General features: G+C 46.3%; 1 protein-coding gene across 1 annotated transcript; it reads left to right on the plus strand.

Annotated features, from left to right (window-relative positions):
* The first annotated feature begins 4,288 nt into the window (after positions 1–4,288).
* Positions 4,289–22,813, plus strand: bnc1 (basonuclin zinc finger protein 1). Its single transcript, XM_071546544.1, has 5 exons — positions 4,289–4,576; positions 14,009–14,111; positions 15,440–15,675; positions 17,502–19,600; positions 20,273–22,813. Exons 1-5 carry the CDS (start codon positions 4,562–4,564, stop codon positions 21,096–21,098), a joined length of 3,279 nt encoding a protein of 1,092 aa, XP_071402645.1. The 5' UTR covers positions 4,289–4,561; the 3' UTR covers positions 21,099–22,813.
* Positions 22,814–24,582: the final 1,769 nt, after the last annotated feature.

The following is a 24,582-nucleotide window of genomic DNA, read 5'->3' on the forward strand; positions in this document are numbered from 1 at the left end:
CACCGTGGCCGAACAGACAAAGAAAAGAGCGCCACCTATAGAAACCACACGGTGCTGGACCCGCTGTTTGATTGACAGGCGATCTCTGGGGAAAAGCAGTGCAAAAACACCACAGCAATGAGCGCTTGGTGACAAAGACGGAGACAAAAATGCAGCGGATTACCACTTTAATAATGACCAGATTCTTAGCCTGTGAGAACATTTCATCCAGGATTCCTTTGAAATTGAAATCAGCAAACCTTGTTTTGCACATGTCCTTATACCATTTGTAGTGTTTGCACTGAGCCTGCCTCCTGTTAGTCCCATTTGTATCCGTACCTTTGTCCCCAACATTTTACTCAATACCTCAAGAGAGAAGAATGTATTTATAGTAACCACTAACATCCTGTGGTCTTCTATTAACATTTGAAGTGCACTCAGTGGCTAGCTATGCTTTCACTAATGCTGTTTTATATAAAACCGATCTCTATGAAAGCACTATGCCCTCCCACACACATGAACAGCCCTAACCTCTCCACACACGGCACGGTGGAAGCGCTCATCCTTTTTTTTTCTCCTCCTCACTTTTTTTCTCATCTTTTTCTATCTACCTCCCTTACACATAAACACACATACACACCGACGCACGAGTGCATCACATGCTGTTATATATACACACACACACACGGTCAGGAGAGAACACATGAGGAGGTCCTTACTTTACCGTACCTTTTGTCAAAGCAATGCGCACTGCGACCCGCTTTTTTATCTGTTGTGATTTCCAGGCTGCCTAAAAGGATTTTCCCTCCCCTGAAAATCTCTCATTGGGCGATGCTGCTTAGGATCACCAGAGATCCCCTTCTTCTCAATTTAAAGGGGAGATCTCTGGCTGTTTGGGTGTGTCTGCTCTCTAGTAATTTGATTTACAGCGACCTTGAGAGAGTGTCTGTGTTGAATAATGGTGCGGAGTGACAGGTAAACCTGGGCCATTTGGCGTGGTGGCCAGGGCCTGGTACGGGGAGGTAATGGCTCCCCTTTTGGCCTTTTTACTGTCAACTAAAGTGAAGGAAGGCAGGCAGACACATGGAAGACACACACACACACAAATGCTCTCACACACACACACACACACATACCTCTTGGTGTGTAGGATGGCTGTGTCGGGGCAGGTTCTGCATGACACAGCTGTCACCGAGGAGAGATAACAGCCTATAGATCTACTTCAGTTTAACTACAGGATTAGTGATTATTGTGATATTGACAATGTGTGCTAATAGTTATGGAAGTGCTAGAACAACATATTTGTCAGTATTTGCATATTAAGTTACAACATGGTCTTAAATGATCAGCAATATTAGCAGGTTTTGCAACAGCTTCTATAACACTAATAATACAATACTACTACTACTACTAATACTACTGCTACTAATAATAATAGTAATTTTTCCCCATCTAAACACTGAATACTGATGCCTATGTTTTTGTATTTAAGCTGCCAATAGTTTGCACTGATGCCTTTTTTTAAATGTGACAATTTTCATACAAAAAAAAAAAAAATCAACAAATACCAGGAATTCAGGTTTTCCCCTCCAGAATGTTATTCTTTTCAGGGTGGAAAAGCCTCTGAAGCAGCATGTAGACCATCATGGGACACTAAAACTCTCCACTGAAAGCCAGACTAATGAAATTCTTTCAGGGTTAGAAGTTCTTAAAGGCAGGGTGAGGCAGGTTTCACGTCAGGTTTTCCTGCAGCTGTTGAGTCAAAAAAAATAAATAAAAAATACTTCCATCATATCAGGCAGGTGATCGTCCGATATCCGTTTTTTTTTTTCATAAAAGGACGATTTCGACCCGATATATCGTCTAACCAATAATGACACAAGCGCGCACACCCCTGGCAGCATCTTTCTGTCTTTCATCAAATAAAGAATTATGTCTGAGGCGCGAGCTGCTCTGCCAAAACTACTCATCTGCTCAAGTGCTCAAGCCCCCTTTCGCTCTTCCCCGCAGGAAGGCTAATGACAGACGTGTAAGTAGGCAGCGTGACCTGTTCTGCTGCACATGGAGTTTATTTGCTGTGGTTTTAGCAGCAGCTTCCACGCTCGGGGCCCCCGGGGCGCAAATACGTCTGCGGCGCTTCAGCCCAGGGAGCAGCAATCTGACAAGCAGCGCAGACCTAATCCAGGCCAGGTCTGGGGCTGTGTTTGGTATGCATCCCCTAGGTATGGAATAAATACAAGGCCGGTAAGCAGATCTGCCCGCCTGGACGACCGCGGGGCGAGTGCAGGGCTTTTCCGAGCCCCCGCCGTTACAGGGGCTTGACGGGATGTCTCTTATCCATATGTAACCTCATAACATTTTTGGGCTTTTCACAAATAAGAAGAGCTTTGATCTCCCGTGGAAAGTAATGCAGTTTTAATGTCCAACTTCAAGGGCTATTAGTTGCATTTTTATCAGTTAGCGAGGGCCGCTCGGCAAATGTTTGCGTGTCAAGTCGAGGCGGCGGCGGCGGCGGCGGCCTAGAGGTTCGAGGAGGGGGGGTTTGTGCAAGCGGGACGGTTGTCGGTTTGAATTCCCGGCGGATGAGTAACGCTTTCCTCTCTAAGGTAACTTACAGTTACCTTTGAGCAAGGCACTGAACGCCCAACTGCTAAAAATAGAAAGCCGTGCAGCTCCCAGGTGTGAACATGTGCAACTGTGTGAACATGAAGCAGGGTGTTGCCGGGAAAAAAAACTCGGAGCCCAGTCAACTCTCCCTGGATAAATACTTTTTTTTTTAAATAGAAGAAGAAAAGTCTGTTTTGTGATGTCTGCCTGCCATACTTCAGAAGCGTCTCTCCACCTGGTGGTATCCCCCCCCTCCTCTCTCTCTCTCTCTCTCTCTCTCCTCCCTCGCTTCCCTCCCTTCCTCCCCTGAGCTGCTACAGGTAGACCAGACCAGGTGTACCTGTTTAAACTTGCTGTGTAATTTGTGGATTAGCAGACGCCTCTAATGGCTAAAATCATCAGAGAGCTTTCCCTCCACCGCAGATGGGGAAAGGAGGTGTGTGTGTGTGGGGGTGTGGGGGGTTAGAAATGAAAAGGAAAAAAAAAAAGACAGCAGCAGAAAAGGGAATTAAAATGATGAGTAGGAAAAGAGCAAAGGAGATGAGGAATTCGAGACAAAAAAAGAGGAAGGTAATTGTTGAAATTGAAGGGAAGACTATGGACTCCCCATAAATTCAGAAGACACTCATAATATTGTAATATACACTGACTGCGCAAAATAATTGACATCTTCCCCTTTTTCAAAATCCATATCTCAATTGTCTCAAAGCTTAAAAATCCTTCTCTCACTCGTCTGCTTCTCTTTATCTCCATCTCCTGCTTTGTGGCTGGTGTAGATTTAATAAGGGAAATCAATAAGGGATAATGTCTTTTAATGTCTTTTCAGTGGACTTCATGAAAAGAGTGAGTGTCCCTAAGTTCTTCAGCCAAACGCCACCTCATTTGTGCCGTTGCTCTAATTCGCCGCGTCACACGTGCCGTCGTTATTTCAAAAACACAAAACCGCGCTTTTGAAATCGCCAACAGATTTCTCTCTTTTTTTTTGTTGTTGTCGTGTGTGAAGTCCCCCTCTTCCCCAAGAAATACTTAACACAGACACTGACACATTCCTGACGGCACAAGGCATAACTTGTTATGGAGGCTGTTCACAGGGCTGTGTTAAGGTGAACACACATGCACACACACACACACACTGGGCTCTGTGCACTGAGAGGGGCAGCATTGATTTAGGGCATTACTCAGGCTGAGAGAGAGAGAGAGAGAGTGAGAGAGAGAGAGGGGAAAAGAGGGAGAGTCTCTCCTGACTGCATTAGGAGTGCCTCCAGCCTTTGTGATTCCTTTTGATCAAATCTCTGTGAAAGATGAGTGTCATGCCCTCTTCCAGCCAGCTGTGAGGGGACTGCCCTGTGACTCTGTGGGGGTAGAAGTGTGTGTGTGTGTGTATGTGTGTGTTTGTGCATGTGGAAGTGTGTGCACTCCTCTGTGTGTGTGTGTTTGTGTGTGTGTGTGTGTGTGTGTGTGTGTGTCTGTGTGCGCAGGCTAGGGAGGGAGCAGGCAGCTCCTGAGGTGAGAATGCCGAGTGGGAGGATCTCATTCCAATCCCCTGTGCCCAGTTTCAACACACACACACACACACTCACACACACTCACACACACACCGAACATCTTGAGTAGTTTAGAGCCAGTCCACCGCAACATTAGAGGAGAGAGAGAGAGAGAGAGAGAGAGAGAAAGCAGAGGAGGCGTGTGTGTGTCTGCGTGTGTGTCTGTGCAGTGAGAGTAAAAGCACAGTGACTTTTTTTTTTTTTTCTTCTTTTGCCGTGTGTGTAAATGTGTGTGTGTGAGAGAGAGAGAGAGAGAGAGAGAGAGAGGCAGAGTGTACATGTGTGCTGGTGTTCTTGAAGGAGACAGAGTGCCGGGTGTGATGGCTCTTTTGCGTTAGTACTTGTGCAGACAGGAGAGTTGGGAGGCAGTTGTTTTGTGGGACTCGCGGGGAATGGCAAACTACATGGTATCCCTGGAAACATACGACTAGATGACAATGGCTGAGGTAAGACGGGCGGCTTTCCACCGCTATCTTTTCTCCTTTCTCTCCCCCTCTCTCTGTCTCTCTCTCTCTCTCTGTCTCTGTCTCTTTCTCTCTCTCTCTCTCTCTCTCTCTCTCTCTCCGGGCTGGCTGTCCTCGCACGCCGCCTTCACACATGATCGGGATTGTGTTTAACAATAGGAAACGGGATTGAGTTTATGTAGATCGGAGTGACAGACGCGGGGAGGAAGTCGCCACACTAAAGCAGACTTTTTGTTTGGGAGTGCGCTGACTGGGTGAAGTGGCTTTTTTTTTTTTTTTTCAAGTGATAGATGCTTTATCTTTTTATATATTTTAGGATCTATGTATTTATATGTACGATGTAGTTTGTGTAGATCAGTGTCAGACGTAGGAAGGTGGTTCTTCAGGTGGTAGATGTTTGATCTTTTGATGTATTTTACAATCTATATACAGAATCCACTTTGTGTAGATCAGACACTATTTCAGACTTTAGTTTTGCAGTGAACTGATGAAGCAAAGTGGCTTTTGTCAAGTTATAACATGCTGTTTATTTCCTCTTTATACATAGGATCTACTTTATGTAGATCAGATTGACAGGCGTGAGTAGAAACTTGCCACACTGATGCAGACTTTTGTTTTGCCCTTTTGCCAAGTGATACTTTATCTTTACATGTTTTTGGAGGATTTGTAAGTAGTCAGACAGCGATCCGTGCTCTTAACTTGAGAAGATGTGCTGTCGGTTCTCCGAAATACTTACATTTCTTTAACTTTAAGTTGGAAACATGACATTTCGGTCTCGCAGCCCTCATTAGACTGTGAAGAAGTAAAAAAGTAGAGTCCCCTTTGGCTCTATCCGCGCTCGCCGAGGCAGAGTTTGTCCTTACATGCCTCGCAAGAATCCAGAGACAACTCCCCGCAAACAATAACAGCAACTTCACAACAGGCGAGTCGCTCACAGGCCGCCCGCCTCGCTAGTTTACTCCTCTTTTCTACTCTAATCTGTTTTATTCCATTCAGTCCTGTTCTCACCTCCTTTTATCCCGAACATAATAGCCTCCTTTGAGGGAAAAAAAAAAAAAGAGTAGAATCCAGTCCAATAGAGGAGAGCAGAGCAGCCTCCGGTCCTGACCTGGTCCTGTTCTCCATCCATTCATGGTCTGTCATCGCTCCTCTGTCTGTCTGTCTGTCTGTTGTCTGTCTGTTGCTGAGGTCTGTAGTCTGAGAACCAGCGCAGCCTGGCCTGCTCTAGCTGCCTGGCTGCCGGCCACAGCCTATTGGAATGTAATTTAAGAGCAGCCTAATGTTTTGTTGCAGCCATAATGTAACAATTAGCCGAGCTGTCTGTGCGGTGGTGTTGGTAGCGGCAAAACACTCTCTCTGTTGCCTGTGTGTGTGTGTGTGTGTGTGTGTGTGTGTGTGTAAACAGTCCTAAACTGTTAGAGGGGAAACAGTTGTGGTTATTCCCTGTTACATTACAGAGGAACATCCACAACGGCTGGAGTTTTAACTGCGAGGGGGGAATGTCTGTTGTGAAAATGGACTTTATGAGGCGAAGTCCTCGTGGAAAAGATAGGTGTTTGATCATGGAAGGCGATGATCCTCAGCGGTTCCACTTGTCACATTATTCTTGTAGTTTGAAATTGTTATCCTCTCAAATTGAAATTAAAAACAGACTCGGTGATGTGTTTTTTTAATTCCAGCCAGCTGAAAAGGAAATTGGAAAATGCTGTTGCCACATTTTTATTTAGTCTTCATTCTACTGTATCTGAGATTTGAGACTTTTTTCCATCTCATTTATCAATTTTTGTATGATCATCATTTTATGTTTTACACACACACACTAATGTGAAGCAAGGACTACGACTAAAATCTGCTTTGATTCTCCCTATGGATTACCATAATTATTACATTATTATATCAGTAGTTTGAGCTATGACAAATAGGTTAATTACTGATATAGGATATAGAGATAAATATAGAATAAATTTGGTATTAGTTATTGTATCAGACATGCCGTTCTCCCACTATTTTTCTAATATCAAAAGAATTAATGTTATTAGTGTAAAGCATTATGGGTATTATTTATGGGTCTTTCTTGCATTATCATCAAATAGGTCATATCATAATATAAGTTTTTAAAAATATATCTTCATTTTACGATGTGTTTTTTTTTGCATGTTTTGTTTTTTCTCACATTTTCTTTTAGTTGTTTTTTCCCACTTTCTGATGAATGAGAGCGGCCATTATTTCACCAATCATTGAAAGTGATTTAGGTTTATTAGTTATGTGTGAGTATGTAAGTTTACATTCTGACAACTGTATATGTGTGTGTGTGTTGTGCCATGTGGGCTGAACGGCCCTCTATCACTTTCCATCAAAGCACCGCTGTCCTATCTCTTTATCCCCGCCACCATCTCCCCTCTTTCTATCTTTCTCTTCCTCTTTTCCACCTCCGTCTCTCTTTCTCCGGGTGTCTCTCCGTGTTTCTCAGCACGCTGCAGGGCCCCAGGGCACAACAACACACGCACACACACACACACACACACACACACACACACACACACACAGAAAACAACGCAGTTGCTCGGGCCTGGCTCCTCTTTGCAGAGTTGCGCTCCGCTTTGTGTGTGTGTGTGTGTGTGTGTGTGTGTGTGTGTGTGTGAGGTGGCGGCGGTGGCGGCTGCAGCCTGCCAACCTAGTCAGCTTCATTAGGTTCATGATGGTCCGTCCATGAGGGGATGGGATTGGGGGGGCGGGGGGGGGGGGGGGGGGGGGGTTTGCTCCAGCCTTTTACCCCCTTCGGCGTCTCCCAGAGCTGTGATCCGCCCCAACCGACCCCCCTAACACCCCCCAACTTACCCCCCACGCCCCCCATCCACCAGCACCAACTACCCCTCGCTTGTGCTCTGAGCTGCCACCAAAAGGCTTGTGAGGATTTGTCAGCCAGATGTGACAAGATTGTCAAGAGGCAGGCGAAGAGAGAGAGAGAGAGAGAGAGAGGGAGAGAGAGAGAGAGAGAGAGAGAGATCTGATATTAATCAGAGCGTAGCTGGGAGCCAAACTCTCTCAGACTCGGTGTACTAACATGTTCCCCTCATTTACTCCCTCTCCGAGCCAAACACTCCCTCTGAGCTCCTAACGGGGAGCCACACACACCAGGAAGCCAACCAAACTTTGGCTCGCCTCCTTCCCCCCCCTTCCCCCCCCCCATCACCCCCCCCCACCCTCCAAGCTCTCTCATCTCTTTTGTCTTTTCTGATTTTCTTTTTTTTTTTTTCTTTCACCCAGCCATTTTCTCATGGATATTCAGGTAAAAGATTTACTACCTTTTGTGTTGGGGTTTTGGTGTTGAAACAGAGTGTGTTTACGTGCAGCTGCGTGTGTGTGTGTGTGTGTGTGTGTTGCCTGCACACGCCGTGATTGACTGCTGGATGAGTATGAAATAATGAGTTTTTCATGGTGTCTTTGGGCTGTATGGACTCTTAATAGGCTCAAACTCAGCCTGTCACTACTTGCAGTAGCCCGGGCTTCTCCTGGGTTTGTCTTCTCCTTTTCAGGTCCAATGCGGTGTTAAAGCGCTCCATGCTCCTTTTTTTTTATTTTTTTTTTTTTTGTATTTTATTCAAGTGAATCTTAAAACCTATTACTGACACGCAGTTTACTTAAAAGGAAGCTGTTAAGTTAAACACCGGCTGAATGGCTTTGCGGCGGAGGGGTTGTGTATAAAACGTTGGATATTTCACATAAATAAGATTTGCTTTATGTAATCATTGTGAGAGTGTGTGGCAAGTGAGTGATTTTTATCATGCGCTGTGTCTTCTGTCTTGTTAGCGGGTGCAACATTAAATCATAACACCAGGCGGGATCATGTTCTGTATCTTAACCTTACTTTAACTAACACTTGTCATCAATTAACATTTTACTACCTAGCTGTCACATGTACAACTAAGTCAGAGGCATGATTTATTTATGGGTCTGTGTTCCCTGCTTGTACCACACACACACACACACACACACACGCACACCCACACACACACACACACACACTGCCTGTGATCCGCGGTGAGGCCAGTTTTAGCCAGTGTAGCTACAGGTTTGGGTCCTCTGGTGGTTTTATTAGTGTGGACTGTCATTATTACCAGGCTATCTTGGAGGAATTTAGTAGGAGGACCATGTTCCTGGTACCACTCGCTGTGTGTTTTTGAGTTTCTGGCAGGGATAAACTATTCATTTCCCTCAGTGTGTGTGTGTGTGTGTGTGTGTGTGTGTGTGTATGTGTGTGTGTGTGAATGCTTCATAAACCCACGGTGCACCGCTGTGCCGCAGTCTTTTTTTTCGGGAGAGGTCGGGCATTTAAATATACAGCATGTTGCACTCGACTTTCAAGGTACGCTAAATTATTGACGTGTACTTAGAAAGATGCTGCGCTGTTGAATGGTTGAAATTTGCTTTCGTTCTATTTCGAAATTGCTGTGTTGATCTTGCTTAGAATTTTTTTCCAGTTCTGTAATCGTTTCTTGTCTTTTTATAGTTTTCTGTATTCTTTAAAACAAAAAAAAAAACCTTCTTTCATGAACATTAGCTTCGGATTTATTTATTGCACATGTAGATTCGGGAGGCAAACGCGTCATTTTGCGGCCTCTTGATCTTGCCAAACAGCCACGTGACCACGGAAATATCGGCTCGTCAAAATTCTGGAAAAAAAAAAAATCAAAACAGACACTTCATCTCAATTATCATTATTATTATTATTTTTTTCACGGTTGTCATAGCAGAGCACAAAGCCAGTCGGCAGTATAAGGAAAACGACCTGTTTTCCAGAGTCTATAATGTCAAGCTTTCATCAGAACATGTTGTGTTTTCACAAAAGGTTAAACTCATATGAATAATATCCACATAAAACACTTGTTATCATTTATACTTCCTGTCAGGAAAGCTCTCACTTCCTTTTTCTCCCTCCCAGCGCCCTAATCATCTTGTTAACTGATTAATGGACGACAGTAAAATCTGATCCTCTCTCACTTGGCCGTCAGTCTCTCCAGTCCTCCCCGCCGCTGATAGTACTGTTATTATTCAGTCTTTGGCACCAGTGCTGCTTGTTCCCCATTGAGTGTCAGTCAGTGCCGGTGCTGCTGCTAATTGATTAGTTTTCCACTGCATTAGGCCAACAAGTCCTCGTCCGTCCCCCGAAACTCTCCCCGTCCAAGCAGCTGTCCGCTCCTGCCGAGTCTCTAAAGCACCGTGGCTGTTCTGGACATATGGCGGGATTTTATTTTAAGAGCCAGCGAGGACGATTTTATTTTATTTTAATGTGTTTTTTTTTTTTTTTTTTTTGTCAAGGATGTTATGGCTGGGGATCTGCAGATGATGTTCCGCCGCGCCCAGGCGGCGCATAACTGGCATACTGGGCGATTTAACCGGGAGGGCAAATCCACCCCAGCTCTCTTTACCCGATCTTTTTAGCCCCACATTAATCTTTAGCACTTAAATTCATCCTATACATCATACTAAGTATTGTCAGACTGATGGAAGCGGTCTGACAATAGGGGGGAGAGGGGGAAAAGCATACTTTTTTTTTTTTTCTGCAAATATAACTGATTTATATATATATATATATATATATATATGTGACTTCTGGAGGTCATACTGTAGTTTTTATTTACCACTATATCCCAGAATTTAACATTGTGCATCTAAATGGCGCCACATAGTTTTTTTTTAAGCTGTAATACAGGGAGGGAGAGGAGAGGACACGTAACAAAAACTGAAAACCACATTTGATCACCGTATGAGCCATCAGCAAACCCCAGAATGTTTCATGATTCATATGAAGCCAATGGAAAAACTAGTCACACTAATAATGAATACTTGTTTTCCTTAACGCACGAGCATGAGAAGTCGGTGGGATAACAGCACAAACCCACACAATCTACAGTTTACGGAGATCCATCTTGATTACTGCTGTTTCTGCTCATGCATTTCCATCCCTCTGTGTGTTTGAGTCCATGTGGAAAGGTATTTCGCACGCACACACACACACACACACACACACACACATACTCGAGTACACACCTCCAGGCGTATGTTATCACTCAAGATTGGGGCGTCATGGTATGCTGCCATCATCTTGGCGTCCTCCCTGCCTTTTGCTCACCTCCCCCTTCTCCTCCTCTCCTCCTCCCTCCTCCCTCTCTCCCTCCCTTCAGTCTCCTTTGGCCTTCTTTCGGTCATGGAGTGACCAGTCCATCCCTCTATCCATCCCTCCATCCATCCATCCCTCCTACACTGCCTGGACTCTGAGGTTGCAGCCTCTCAACTAGCATGCGTTCAATAGCAACACATGAATGGAAGTTGAGGGAGAAAAGAGGGAAATGAAGGAGGCAGAATCAAGACAAACTTTGTTTCTGTAACACATTTCATACACAAGGAAACTCTTATGGGCTTTTGCATAAATGCAATAAAAGCAAAACATGCAAAAGTAGTGCAAACCTGCTGTAAAAATAAATATCACATAGAGAAAATATACACATATGACTGAGAGAAAATATACATAGAGAGATAGAAATATGGGTCAATAGGACCTTCAAAATGACCTGATTTTTTTATTCATTGCTGTTGTATTTGATACTTTGATCTTTTTTTTTCTTGTCATTGACAAATGTTCCTGTTATCAAAGCAGCTGCCTATGGTTACAATGTGTAAAATGATTCAATTCATGTATTCGCTGCATGTTCAAAAGCATATGTACTATACCAATTAGAGCCAAGTGTAATGTATTCAAGATGTGTGCGTGTATGTGTGTGTGTGTGTGTGTGTGTGTGTGTGTGGGCAGGGAGGGGGTGGGAAGGTGATGCGGGCTACACTCTAATACATCATTTATATCAAGAAAGCGACACTGCGTTTGCTTTGGCTTTCAGGGAAAAAAAACTGACCCGAGCCGCATCGTTTTGTGCAATTAGTCTTCTTGTCATCGACTTCATTGATGCATGTGAACAGCCGTGGCTTTGTTGTGACAACAGTAAAGAGAAAGAGACGGGGGAGAGGAGGGTGGGGGGAGGAGGAGGAGGAGGGGGGGGGGGTCGGTCACCAAGAGCCACTGTGGAGTTGGCCTGCCCAACGCTGCCATGTTTCTTCTCCTTCTTCTTCTTCTTCTTCTTCTTCTTCTTCTTCTTCTTCTTCGTCTTCTTCTCCTTCTTCGCAGGAACTCATGAAATGAATCGCTAATTAAGATAAACGACTGGGAGCACACTGCGCATAGGAATGTCGCTCTCAGTGTGTGTGTGTGTGTGTGTGTGCGTGCTACAGGCTGGTGAGCGTCCAGGTGCACCTGATTGAGATGTATATTAGAGGGAACAGCAGCAGGAGGTGTGTGTGTGTGTGTGTGTGTGTGTGTGTGTGCATGAGAGTGTGTGTGCGTGCGTGCACCCGCACTGGGATGGGATTAGCCTAATTGGGCCATGTTGGTTCTCGGTGCTCTGTAATGATGGGATTATGTTGCTGAGAGATGAGCAAAGGGTTTTTTTTGGGGGTTTTTTTTTACACCCAACTGGTGTCCGGAGGAGGGTCAGCCAGGCCGGACGGAGATAAAAAGGGACAGAGAGAGAGAGAAAGAGAGGGAGAGAGAGGGAATGAGGAAAAACCGAACGGACGTCCAAGCTGCGTTTCAGACCCGACACCTCCGTCCCGGGTCGGCCGCTCCTTTATCCCCCCTAATGATGAGAGGTTATTGGAAGGTGAACCGACGTGATCCCAGATCTCAAGGACAAGCCCAGCCTGCAGCAGGGAACCAAGTGACTGACTAAATGAGGAGGAGGAGGCTGTGCTCTCCTCCCCACTCCCCCCCCCCCCAACACACACACTCCTACCCGCTTTCCTCCTCCCTCCTCCCTCCTCCCTCCTCCCCCCTGCGCCTGTAGAGAGGTTGAGTTGGATACAGGTTGGCTCTGAGCGCTAAGCATGCCGCTCATGTATGCTAAAGCCCCGCTGATCATGCATTATAGATGCGGAGGGAGAGAGGTGGCGTAGCGCAGCCACTCCGCGTTTTTTTTTTTTTTTTCCTTTTTTTTTCCGGCGTGTAGCGCTAACAACGCTCGCTTTGATCATAAATCTGATGATGCTTTTTTCCCCTCTCGGTTCCTGGTGTGTAAATGGGGGGGGGGGGGGGGGGGTTGGTCGGTCAGCCGGGCTTGAGAGAGAGGAGGCAAAGTGCTTTTTTTTTTTTCCCGTCTTATCTGTGTGTCGGCCTCCTCCTCTCCGCGGGGTCGCCGGCGAGTCACAGAGAAAACTTGACTCTTCGTTGCCATTCAGTCCTCAGTCCTCACTTTGAGTCTCCGTCTGTCCGCCTGCTCACTCTCCTTTTTTCTTGCATGTTTGTCCTGAAAAGATAAGACCCATTAGCAGCAGAGGTAATGGACAGAGTTCTTTGACCTGTGTGTGTGTGTGTGTGTGTGTGTGTGTGTGTGTTTGTGTGTGTGCCCGGGGCATTGATTGATTGAGATGGTTTTGGTGGTCCAGGTGTGTCCGAGACCTCTTGTTACTGTAGAGAGGACCTGCCCTGCAGCACTACACACACACACACACACACACACACACACACACACACACACACACACACACACCTGTGCTAACACTGCTCTCGCAGGGCAAACCAGGCAAGAGTGAGTGATACACAAAGGGAGAGCAAAATGACTTAAGGCAATCGTGCTCTTTCTCTCTCGGTTTCTCTGGGCAACTTCACTGTTGTACATTTTTCATGTAGCTCTATAACTTGAGCTTTTCTCTCTCCAACCACGCAGATGCTGTAACACTTTTTTTTTTTTCCCCTCCACTGCACGGTTGGACAGGGATGAATTGAGACACTTTTTGTATGAGGTCACTTCACACTGTACCATTTTTATCTTGCATTATATACAGAAATAACGTGAGATTAGAAATAGCGTAAGCTTGGAATTAAAAAGTTCTAAAATTGATTTATTTTTCAGTCAATATTGAGTTATGAGATATGTTTATGGTGTTTGAATGCTTGTGTGGTGTTATTTTATATTAAAAAAAAAGAACCTTTTGGGGTTAAATATTTAAAAAGATAGGCAGTGTGTAGTACAGTTTTGCCAGCTGGCATGACGAATCAGAACTGCACTCCACCCACTTAGAATTCCAAGCTCACAATATAACAGACAATTCATGGGAGAAAGAAGGGTTTGTGTCCAGTTTAAATAATTTTGACATACAGTAGCTTTGCTTTCATTGTTTGCAGTAGGCAATGACGTCCTCGCCTGGAATTATATGTGATGATTCATGTGCAGCAAAACTGTTTTTACATTTGATTAATTCATTGCAATGTTCTAATAATAATATTGAGAAAATGACTCGAACGTGACTCAAACACATTCCCACGCAGATTTGTTGATGTGTTTTTTCGGTTTGTTTTCATGACAGGCTATCTGCTGCACTTTGGTCAACTGTAACTGTGACAGCTTCAAGCCTGGGAAGCTGAAGAGGAGACAGTGTGAGAACTGCAAGCATGGCTGGGTGGCACACGGTAAGAGCCTGCCGCAAGGTTTCTCGTATTAATTGGGATACTACTGTAAACAAATGAGACCATGGTGGAGATGATTGGTAGCCTCTTAAGTATTATTAGTGCTAGTGTTTCTCTAAATAAAGACCGCATTTCCCATAAAACCTGCTGCTTCCAGCTGCTACTTGCTCTGTTTTTCTCTGGAAGAAACGTAGAAGAACATCGCCTTTCTCCTGTTTCGTGCCGTATATCAATCCAGCAGATTTAAAATGCAGCGTAGAGGCCGGTAGAGCGCTGTCAGCGTCTTGGCAATAGTCTTGTTTGTTTACAGTAATTATGCTAATGACTCCAAATTAACGTGGTAATGATTTATTGATCGTAAAATGCTTTTAAATGTCGAAAAATAGCAAAAATGTGTGTTGTCCCAAACCAGACGTGATGTGAATGTGCTGATAAGGACACACCCTTTTTAGTGTGATACCAAACACACTGAGTGGTATTCCCCTTGGATGTTGAATCATGCATCTCCAGTCCACCGCCATAGCCCACTAACTAGTTACACTAATCTAGAATGTGCCTGTTCAGATGTTCGCATGTGTTGGTTTGATTCAGCAACCAAAAGCAGAGCACCACTGAATCTGTTTGGCATTGACGTGTTATAGAATATTAATGAAGAGGGAGAAGAATGTCCACAGCAATAGTGTGCATTTCTCTTTATTTTTTAAATATATTTTCTCATTTTATATATATTGCATATGCATCTATATTCTAATTCATTTTCATGCTACATATCGTCACTGTTGGGTAAAAACCTCGCATCTCTACACAGTCAGCTTTTCAGGAACTAAGAAAAACAGCCTTGTTTAAGTAATCCGTCAATTAAAAAAAAACATGAAAATATGAAAACATTAAAAATCCCCAAACCTGGAACTGCAATGTTTTTTACATGACAGCAATAATATATATGTCTGCATTTTAATTTAGTGCTGTACTGCATTTTTTAAAGATATATTTTTCATATTTTCATATTTCACTTATTCTTCATATTTTCATTGATTTTATTTGCTGTGCTGCTGTAATTTTCATTTTATAAAATGTTCCCATGTTTTTTCATTCATATATTTTTAGTAATTTTCACGTAATATGTTCTAGTGTATTACAGTGTAAATTGAACAGCCCCCCACACACACATACACACACACACACACACACACACCTCCAATTGCTTCTGTTCTCTTTTTCAATACCCTATGCGTCTCTTCGCTGTATCCTCCCCCAGTTTCCCCACAGGGACTAATAAAGTTTCACCTAATCTAACCTCAACCTAATCTCATCTGATGCGTGCATTCCAGCCCTGAGTAAGCTGAAGGTGCACCACATGTACCAGAGCAGCCAGGTGGAGATCGTGCACTCCAACGTGGTGTTCGACATCTGCAGCCTGATGCTGTACGGCACCCAGGCCATCCCCGTCCGCCTCAAGATCCTGCTGGACCGCCTCTTCTCCGTCCTCAAACAGGAGGAGGTCATCCAGATCCTCAACGCCCTCGACTGGACGCTGCAGGACTACATACGAGGATACGTGCTGCAGGTGAGCAGGGGGGGGGAGCTTCTTTTTTCTGTGTGTGTGTGTGTGTATTAGTATTATTATTATTAGGATTAGGAGTTGGAGGAATATGGGTTTTTGTAGGCCTATACTGGTACTGGTTGATATTTCTGTGCCGATATTTGTCCATTTTCATGCCCCAAAAAATTCCAAAAAATGACAAGTATTCACTGTTTCCCCCAGAGTTTTATTCTTATCAGTGTGGAAAAGCCTCTGAAACAGCATTTAGACCATCATCAGACTTTTACTAATGAAATTAAGGTGGATTAGCAGCTCCTTAAGGCAGGCTGAGGCATCGTTTTAGTAAAATCCTCCCACACCATACTGGAACGATTTCTCTGGTCTCATATAAAAATAATAATAATGAAATCATGTTCAGTAGCTGTGGTCAGGGAGGAACCTCCATCATATTTGAAGTGGACTACACTGACTGGATGATATCCAATTTTTAATGTACGGCCAATATCGGCATACTCTCAGTAAACTTTGTCATCGGTGATTTGTCATCTTGATTGTAAAGCATGTTATAAACTTGGGTGAGGGGATGGCTGTTACTGTAGTTCTTATATGTGTGTGTGTGTGTGTGTGTGTGTGTGTGTGTGTGTGTGTGTCCATCATTCGCATGTAAAAGCAGGGCCATGGCAGCAGTGGGCAGAGCAAGAGCATGGGGTGGTACCGAAGGGAGGGAATGAAGGAATTTGTGAAGAGGAGGGGGAGGAGGAGGAGGAGGAAAGGAAGGGGAGGGATGTAACGCAGTGACCAAGGCCGCGAACTCCCCAGGTACTCTCCCGCTTGTTGCCGTGCTACCACCGGCTCGGGCGAGGTCTCCGAACGGCGCCGGGGTAGATTTGTAAATATTATTTCTTCTGCTCCAGATTTCCTCTCAAGCCGGAGCCAAGCCACGGGGCTGCAGGCACGGCGTCGGCGCAGGCTCTCACTTCGATTAGTACATCATCAAGTATTCAGGCCGGGCCGCGTTTAATTCATGTTAGCTCGTCTAATGGCGAACGTAGAGTCAGAATCCTCGACAGGCGCCCCAATGAATGCTCTGTGATGAAATATTAATCACGGTTACGGCACGAAAAGCCGCTCCTCACTTTCAAAGACGCCCGAACTCACATGTGATTACTGCTGGGCTAGGGGAGAGAGGACCCACTTGATCAATGTGAGGCGCCCTCTGATCTCCCCCCACCCCGACTTGTGTGTGTGTGTGTGTGTGTGTGTGTGTGTGTGTGTGTGTGTGTGTAAGTTGCGAGCGTATATATGTGTGTGCGGTGTGTTTGTGCATGTAGTGTTTATCTCCACTCACCTCTGGGAGCAACCTGCTGTACAAGTGTTCGTGTCTGCCGGTATGCTCGTATGCATACTATACTCCCACCGCGATGTGTGTGTGTGTGTGTGTGTGTGTGTGTGTGTGTGTATGCACGCGTGTGTTCTCTCCGTTTCTGCTGATGGAGAGCGGGGTACATCCGCGTGATTTAAATGAAGAGAAATGACCTGCGAGATGAAACGATGTGTGTCTGTGTAATGAGGGTTCCCTGGGTTCTGCGGTGCCTGCTTGTATTAACACTCCATCTGATTCCTTTATTTAGCCGGCCTGTCAGTCTGTTTTATGGGGTGCGTCATCTAACCCACTCTGTGAATATGTATGAGCAACCCAACAGACACTTATAATGCTAATGATGAAATTGCTCTCTCCCCTTCCCCCTTTTTTCCCACTTCCCCTCTCCATCCCAATCTACTTCATTCCTTTGCCCTCTCACCCTCCCTGTCTCTCCTCTCTCCCCCTCTCCCTCCCGTCTTGTGTGCAGGATGTGGCCGGGAAGGTGCTGGACCGCTGGGCCATCATGACGTTCGAGGAGGAGATCGCCACCCTGCAGCAGTTCCTGCGTTTCGGCGAGACCAAGTCCATCGTGGAGCTGATGGCCCTGCAGGACAAGGAGGGCCAGGCCGTGTTGGTGCCCAGCACCCGCACCAACTCCGACATCCGCACTTTCATCGAGCGCAGCACCCCGCGCACCGCCGCCGCCAACCTCGCCGCGCCCAAAGTGGAGAAGCTGAGCGGCAACAACGTGCACCACTTCGAGAACTTCATCAACAGCATGGCCTTCATGCTGCCCTTCCAGCTTCTGGGCTCCGTTCCCGCGCCGCTCCTGGGCTCGCCGCCGGGGGCGCTGCAGCAGCACCAGCAGCAGCACCAGCAGCACCAGCCGCCGGGCCACGGGCCGATGGAGCCGCAGGGTCAGAGGCGAGACGATCAAGGTCACGGTAGGGACAACCCCCTCCCTCTGCCCCACCCTCCGACAGAGAGCAGCCTGCTAGGGTCCAGCTCCGCCTCCTTCACCTCTGACCTGGACCGAGGCGGAGACAACCCGATGGACGGCCTCGCCACCACTAAGATGGAGGCCGAGGACTTCCCCACTAGCGACAACTACTCGGACGGGCCCTCCACGCCCTGCACGCCGTCCATGAGCTCCGAGGTCATGCAGATGTCGCCCGAGAGCAAGCTGCGCTCCCTGGACAGGAACGGGGGAGGCAGCGGGGGAGTGTCGGGAGGCGGGGGAGGAGGAAGCTCTCTGAAAAAGGGCCGTGTGTACTGCAGCGCCTGCGAGAAGACCTTCTACGACAAAGGCACGCTGAAAATCCACTACAACGCAGTGCACCTGAAGATTAAGCACAAGTGCACCATCGAGGGCTGCAACATGGTGTTCAGCTCGCTGCGCAGCCGCAATCGCCACAGTGCCAACCCCAATCCACGCCTGCACATGCCCATGAACCGCAACAACCGGGACAAAGACCTGCGGGGCAGCCGGTCTGGCGACGAGGGCTCAGAAGGAGAAAAAAGGTCCGAGTACGGCACCTCCATCTCCGTCTCTTCTCCGGACAGCCACAAGTCGGTGCCCAGCTACATGGTGAGCCACGTGGACAGCGGCTCCAAGCTCCACGGCAGCTCCTTCCCCAGCATGGGCCAGAGTGGCATCCTCTTCCCCAACCTGAAGACCGTACAGCCGGTCCTGCCTTTCTACCGCAGCCTGGTTACCCCCGCAGAGCTCGCCAACACCCCTGGAACCCTACCGTCCCTCCCCCTCCTGTCGTCCTCCGTCCCCCTCAAACCCACCACAGCCCCCGAGCCCTGCACGGGAGACCCCATACCAAAGAAAAAATCTCGGAAGTCAAGCATGCCCATTAAGATAGAGAAGGAGGCGGTCGAGAGAGATGACGGGATGGATAAGGGGAGCAGCTCTGAGGACGAGGCTCCGTTACATGGCAGGGACAGGGAAGAGTGCGACAGTAAACGAGGAGGAGGAGGGCATATGTGCGCTCGACAAGCCGGGGAGGAGAGAGAGAAGGAGGAGAGAGGGGTCTACGTCGGCGGAGAGAGGGAAGGTGCCAAGCATCTGTTGGACCAAAGTTCAGACAGGGAGATGATCGAGGGAGAGGAAAACGACGAGGGGCCGCGGCAACTCGAAACGGGCGTCATCACCCGCATGTCCTCCCCCTTCGACAGCAAGCTGAGAGAGAACCACCGGGAGAACCGCTCCCTCTGTCGCGACCCCGCTGAGAACGAGGAGAGGGAGGACAGGGAGCGCGTGAACCCCCTGCTGCACGCGGCCGACAAACTCTGCGAGCTGGGATGGGACGAGGGCGAGCGCAGGGTGACCAACGGCGGCGCTCTCCAGCTCTCGGAGCGCGAGAAGGAAGGGCCCGACGCCTGCGCGGACGACTACGGCGACTCGGGACTGTCCCACCTCGACCCCGACCTGCCGCACCACTGTGAGATCTGCAGCAAGACCTTTAAGAACCCCTACAGCGTCAAGATGCACTACCGCAACGTCCACCTGAAGGAGATGCACATGTGCACGGTGGACGGCTGCAACGCCGCCTTCCCCTCCCGCAGGAGCCGAGACAGGTGAGCCGATGAGGGGAAAAAAAGTGTGATGACAATAATACTAACTTTGTAGTACAGGGTGTCCGTAAAGTGTGGAATCACAGGAATAAAGAACACCTTAAATTTGTTCTTGTTGCACTCCCACAGGCGCTAGTTTTAAGGCTCCAAGGTTTATGGTCTCAGAATGTTCCAAGTCCCACCTAATGAGGAGCAGTTTCGATACTCATTCAGTCGGCAGTTTCCCTATTCCCCTATCCAGACCTTTCGGACACACTGTTTATCAGTAATATATCATAGATCAGTGGTTCTCAAGCCCAAGAGTCTGCAGGTTTTCATTCCAGCCAATCCCTACAGCAGCTTATTTCACTGAATAGCACACCTTCAACCAGAGGGGGAAATCAGCTGCTGTAGTGTTTGGATGGAATGAAAACCTGCAGACTCTTGGGCTTGAGAACTTGGGGCTCGATGGCACATGGTTGAGATCCACTGCCACTGATGGATAGCCAGACAAAAAGAGAAAAATGCGTTATTTAATTCAAATTATACGCTGTCAGGGTTAGGGGTTCAATTCCCACTGGGGACAAAAAATGGGGCTAAAAATGTATGCCCTTATGGTACTGTAAGGTGCACTGGATAAAAATGCATTAATTTACTGTAAAATTTAAGTTTAACGTTGACCTTTTTCATCCCCAGACACAGCGCAAATTTGAACCTGCACCACAAGCTGCTGACCAAAGACACATTCGGCCCAGCCAGCGCCCTCTTCTCGCCCTCGTCCCACTGCAGGGACAGAGACTCTGTTGGCCTGGACTACTGTCAGGACAGAGATCTGCCCCTCCGGGACCAGAGAGACCCGACCGGCCAGACCTCCGTCATCTTCAGAGGACACAATCGCATGGGCCTGGTCTTCCCCATGAGCAAAATGTCCGCTGCACCGGACAACTCCGAGGTGTCTCCCTTGGGAGAACTGGAGGGGGTAGGAGGAGGAGGAGGAGAAGGAGGAGGCGGAGAGGACGGGGCCGTCCTGGACCTGAGCACCTCCTCTTCTGCCCCGACCCGCGGCGGCGGCAGCGCCCGGTCCTCCTGGGACTCGGACGGAGCCGGCAGCGAGGAAGGGGAAGGGATGGAGGAGGAGGAGGAGGAGGAGGAGGGGGCGCTCCCCATGGAGGACAGTGATGAAAGCTGCGACGGGATCGGCGCGGGGAGGCCCGGAGGCGAGGAGCTGGTGCTCGGGGGGGGAGAGAGGACCCTGGGCTGCGTTGGGGGAGGACAAGGCGGGCTTCACGGCGGCGGGGGCGGATCTCCGATAACCTGCCACGTCTGCCAAAAGGTCTACAGCAACAAGGGCACGTTCAGGGCCCACTACAAGACTGTCCATCTGCGGCTGCTTCACAAGTGTAAAGTCCCGGGCTGCGACACGTCCTTCTCCTCCGTACGAAGCAGAAACAGACATAGCCAGAACCCAAACCTCCACAGGAACCTAGCTGTTAGCTCCGGTCCCGCTCTGGACCAGGAGTAGAGACTGAACTTCAGCTAATATGCCAACATGACTGATTTCCTTCATTAAACTTGTCTCTCTGTTTTTTTTTTGTTGTGGACATGAAAACAAACAGGCTTTCCAATCAGCACTTTTTAATAAATTCCATACTGTAGTCCATACTGTTGTCATTGTTTGGGGAAAAAAGAGGGTGTAGTGTTTAGTGAGCTTTGAATTTGGGAAATATTGAGCTCTTTTGTTGCGGCAGATTCAACTGCTTTTGGAGCAAAAGGGTTTCTATCCACTGATTTTTTTTTTTTGCATTTTCTTTACGGTGTTTATCTCACAGCATCTTGACATGTCTTTATTTGCAAGTATACTAAAAGTGATTCTCATGGCTTATCAGCGAGTACCTGGTGAGATCTGTCTGTGTTTACACATCAACATGTAAAGAACAATCAAAAGATACACCTGACTGGATATTTAGCTGTTCCTCACACCTGAAAAGCTTCAACATGCAGAAATCACGTCTCCAAAATGTCACACCTCAGTCTGTCTCAGCCGATCTTTTATTTCTATGCAGTAATGATTTATTTTCATTGCTTTGCCTTATAGTCCCGTTTTAAACCTTACAAGTCCCATTCAGATGAACTGACTTTTCCCATGAGCTGTTCAGGTGAGAGCTCAGTTATCGAACTGTATCATGCGAGTTTTTTGTTGTCAAATATCCACATTTTTTCCTGTGACATTATGCATAATGTACTGATCAAAAGCAGCAGTGAAGTAACTTCTAGATCTGTGTCGTTTTGTTCATTCGGACAACGGTCTTAAAAAAGAATCCTCGTCGAAAAGCTATAGTGTTGTGAACTTGATCGATAAGTTATTGTTTGGTGTTGTACGATCCGCGTGATTTTGTTCTCCCTGTCTTTGCTGTTCTGGTTGTTGCATACTGCTAATGTTGACCAAAGATTTTTTTCAGTCTTGAGGTGTGTGTAGAAAACCCTCCTATTGTCCGAGGGGTATGCAGTATTAAAAGGGCCCACCCAGCCGCCTCTCATCTAATTCATGACCGGGATTAACAGCAGTATTCAGGCATGGGCTCCGTTTTAAAAGAGAAACAACTTTTGACTGATCCGGGGGTAAAAAAAAAAATAATTCTATATTTCTGTGGTCTTTTTGTAAAAAAAAAATCTGCTCACGGGATTAGACTTGATAAAGGTATTGTTCTTGTAGTGTCATGTGTGGTCGCTTGCAGTCTCCTGACTGACTGGACGAACAGTAGGAAGATGTTGCTGTGTTTGGAGACTAAAAGCATGTACTGTGAATGAGTCAAACACTGAGAAAATAATAATAATAAAAAAAAACAACGATTTGTAACAAGGGCCCCACATATAAGCACACCCTCAAAAGTAACTGGTAAATAAAATGTTTATTGAATTGTATATTCTGTGAATAGAGTAATTTGTTATCTGAAAGAAACCAAAAAAATATACTGTATAAAATAGGCTAAATTTACCACTCGCATTCCACATCATTAGAGATGTGTTTTTTTTGTTGTTTGTTTGCTTGTTTTTTTGTTTCGTTTTCAAAAACAATGTCTAAAGTACATTGTCTAGTACATGTGTCTGATTATTTCACTACGGTTTTGCTCTGTATTCTGCATATTTTTTTGTCATTCTGTATTTAAATACGATGGGCTAGATTTAAGATCCCATTTGTTTGTTGTTTGGATTTGTAAAAAAAAAAAAAGAGCAAAACCCGACATGTTGATAGGTGTTCATGTTTCCTTTGATTTAATGTTACAATATTCATTCCTATTAAATAAAAAGCCATATCTGTTTGCAAGCCTCATCCCATTTGATTTTTAAACCACTATTAAAATTAAAATCATTTCTTTTATTAGTGTGAATGAAATATATAACTTTGCAAAATATCATTAGCAGAGCTTCAACACAAATCTGCAACACACCATAACTTAAGTCTATCTTTATCCAGTGAATATTCTACAGCAAAAAAAAACACATTTATATTTGAGGTATATAAGTACACCCACGCAAACAAAGATCTGGAGGTGAAGTAGAGGGTAGAGTCACATGTACGTGTAACATTGGTGTTGACCTGATCATCTCTGCAGCGGTATCATCTGATCCAGGCCGGCTCCCCTGAGGCCTTGTAATACTCCGTGTTAGGCGGAGCATCGCTGATGAGGCGCTAACAGAGAGATGAAGCAGTGGGCTGCTGGGAGGTTAACATGCAGGCTTCACTGCAACACAAGTCATTTAGTCTTAAAATCTTATTTTTCTTAAAACAAGTGAGAAAATCTGTCCAAATCAGCTGCTTGTATCGACAGTTTTCTTGAATCAAGGGTTTATTTTCTTACCAGCAGCCTTATTCTGCTTTTTTTTTTATAGGTATTGACACTAGAAAATCCCAAGTGAAACTGCATTGGAAACAAAGGGAATTATCTCACTCGTATATGTTTTAAGAAAAAAATTATTTTCGGACTCAATATGAGAAAGTATGACCCCCCCCCCCCCTATGCTGTACTGTTTTTTTTTTTTTTCCGCAGGGCTTATGTTGCCACCGACCCTCCGTGCGACTGATTGGTTGAGGAGGGTTGTGGCCCACGGAACGGCCCGGGTCAGGTCAACCTCAGCTTGAACCCTCTGCACTTGTGCACCGCCCAGACTAAGCAAACAAACATAATGGTCACAAATACACCCAGGGCCACAGAAAAACCAACAGGCAGAGACACACCTGCACAGAAACAGCAATATCTACACGCACGCTTTGATTCATTGTGTTTTGATTGTATTTTGATTCAGCTTTTCCTCTCTTTTGGCAGGGTGGAATGGAACGGACAATTACCGAGAATACTAAACACATTCAATTGTAATTAATTTTTACACTACCGCAAAATGGCATGCTATGCTCCCTGCCACCCAAAAAAAACCCAAAAACCCTCAGAATTAGTGAAGTGGTTAATCGCTGTGATATTGCTATGCGGAGTTAAAGGCCATGGATGGAAATGAACCAGGGACAGTAGAAGTATAGTTGGGCCCACACTGAAAAAAGGCGAGGAGGACGAATCCGTTACGCAACGTGCCAAAGTATCGCACTATTACAGAGGGCTGAAAGCCTTGCATAACTCAACAATTCAACCCACCCATCACATTTACTGTACATTAGCAAGCCTGCAGAGCCGTTCCTCATCACTTAGGAGCTGAAAAACCCAGTTCTGACAAGTGGCCCGATCCTTTATCTCTGGCGCGGTGTGGAAATCTAGTACCACTCAGGGAGGGCACAGTAGGTTATTTCAGTCCCTCCTGTGCGCTGCATGTAGGCGACAATATTCAGCAGAGAACCCGGCTGATCTGTAGAGGTGGTGCACTTGCTCGGCTTCCTCCACAGAGCTGGAGCTGTATCTGGAAAGACTTGCATCTAGGGCTATTTTTAAGTAGCAGGGGACCGCTTTCAGAGAACCATTCTGAGGTGGATGTGGAACGGAGAGAAGAAAGTACGAGGC

Source organism: Centroberyx affinis, unplaced genomic scaffold, assembly GCF_046629955.1.
Source record: "Centroberyx affinis isolate AG114_WGS23_722 - 3 ecotype Tasmania unplaced genomic scaffold, CSIRO-AGI_Caff_v1 ptg005310l_1, whole genome shotgun sequence".
Lineage (NCBI taxonomy): Eukaryota > Metazoa > Chordata > Actinopteri > Beryciformes > Berycidae > Centroberyx > Centroberyx affinis.

Bases quoted from the DNA above. Each gene is read 5' to 3' on its own strand.
- bnc1 (XM_071546544.1), top strand. The intron at 15,676-17,501 runs GTGAGCAGGGGG...TCTTGTGTGCAG, and splicing joins TACGAGGATACGTGCTGCAG to GATGTGGCCGGGAAGGTGCT. The intron at 19,601-20,272 runs GTGAGCCGATGA...TTTCATCCCCAG, and splicing joins TCCCGCAGGAGCCGAGACAG to ACACAGCGCAAATTTGAACC.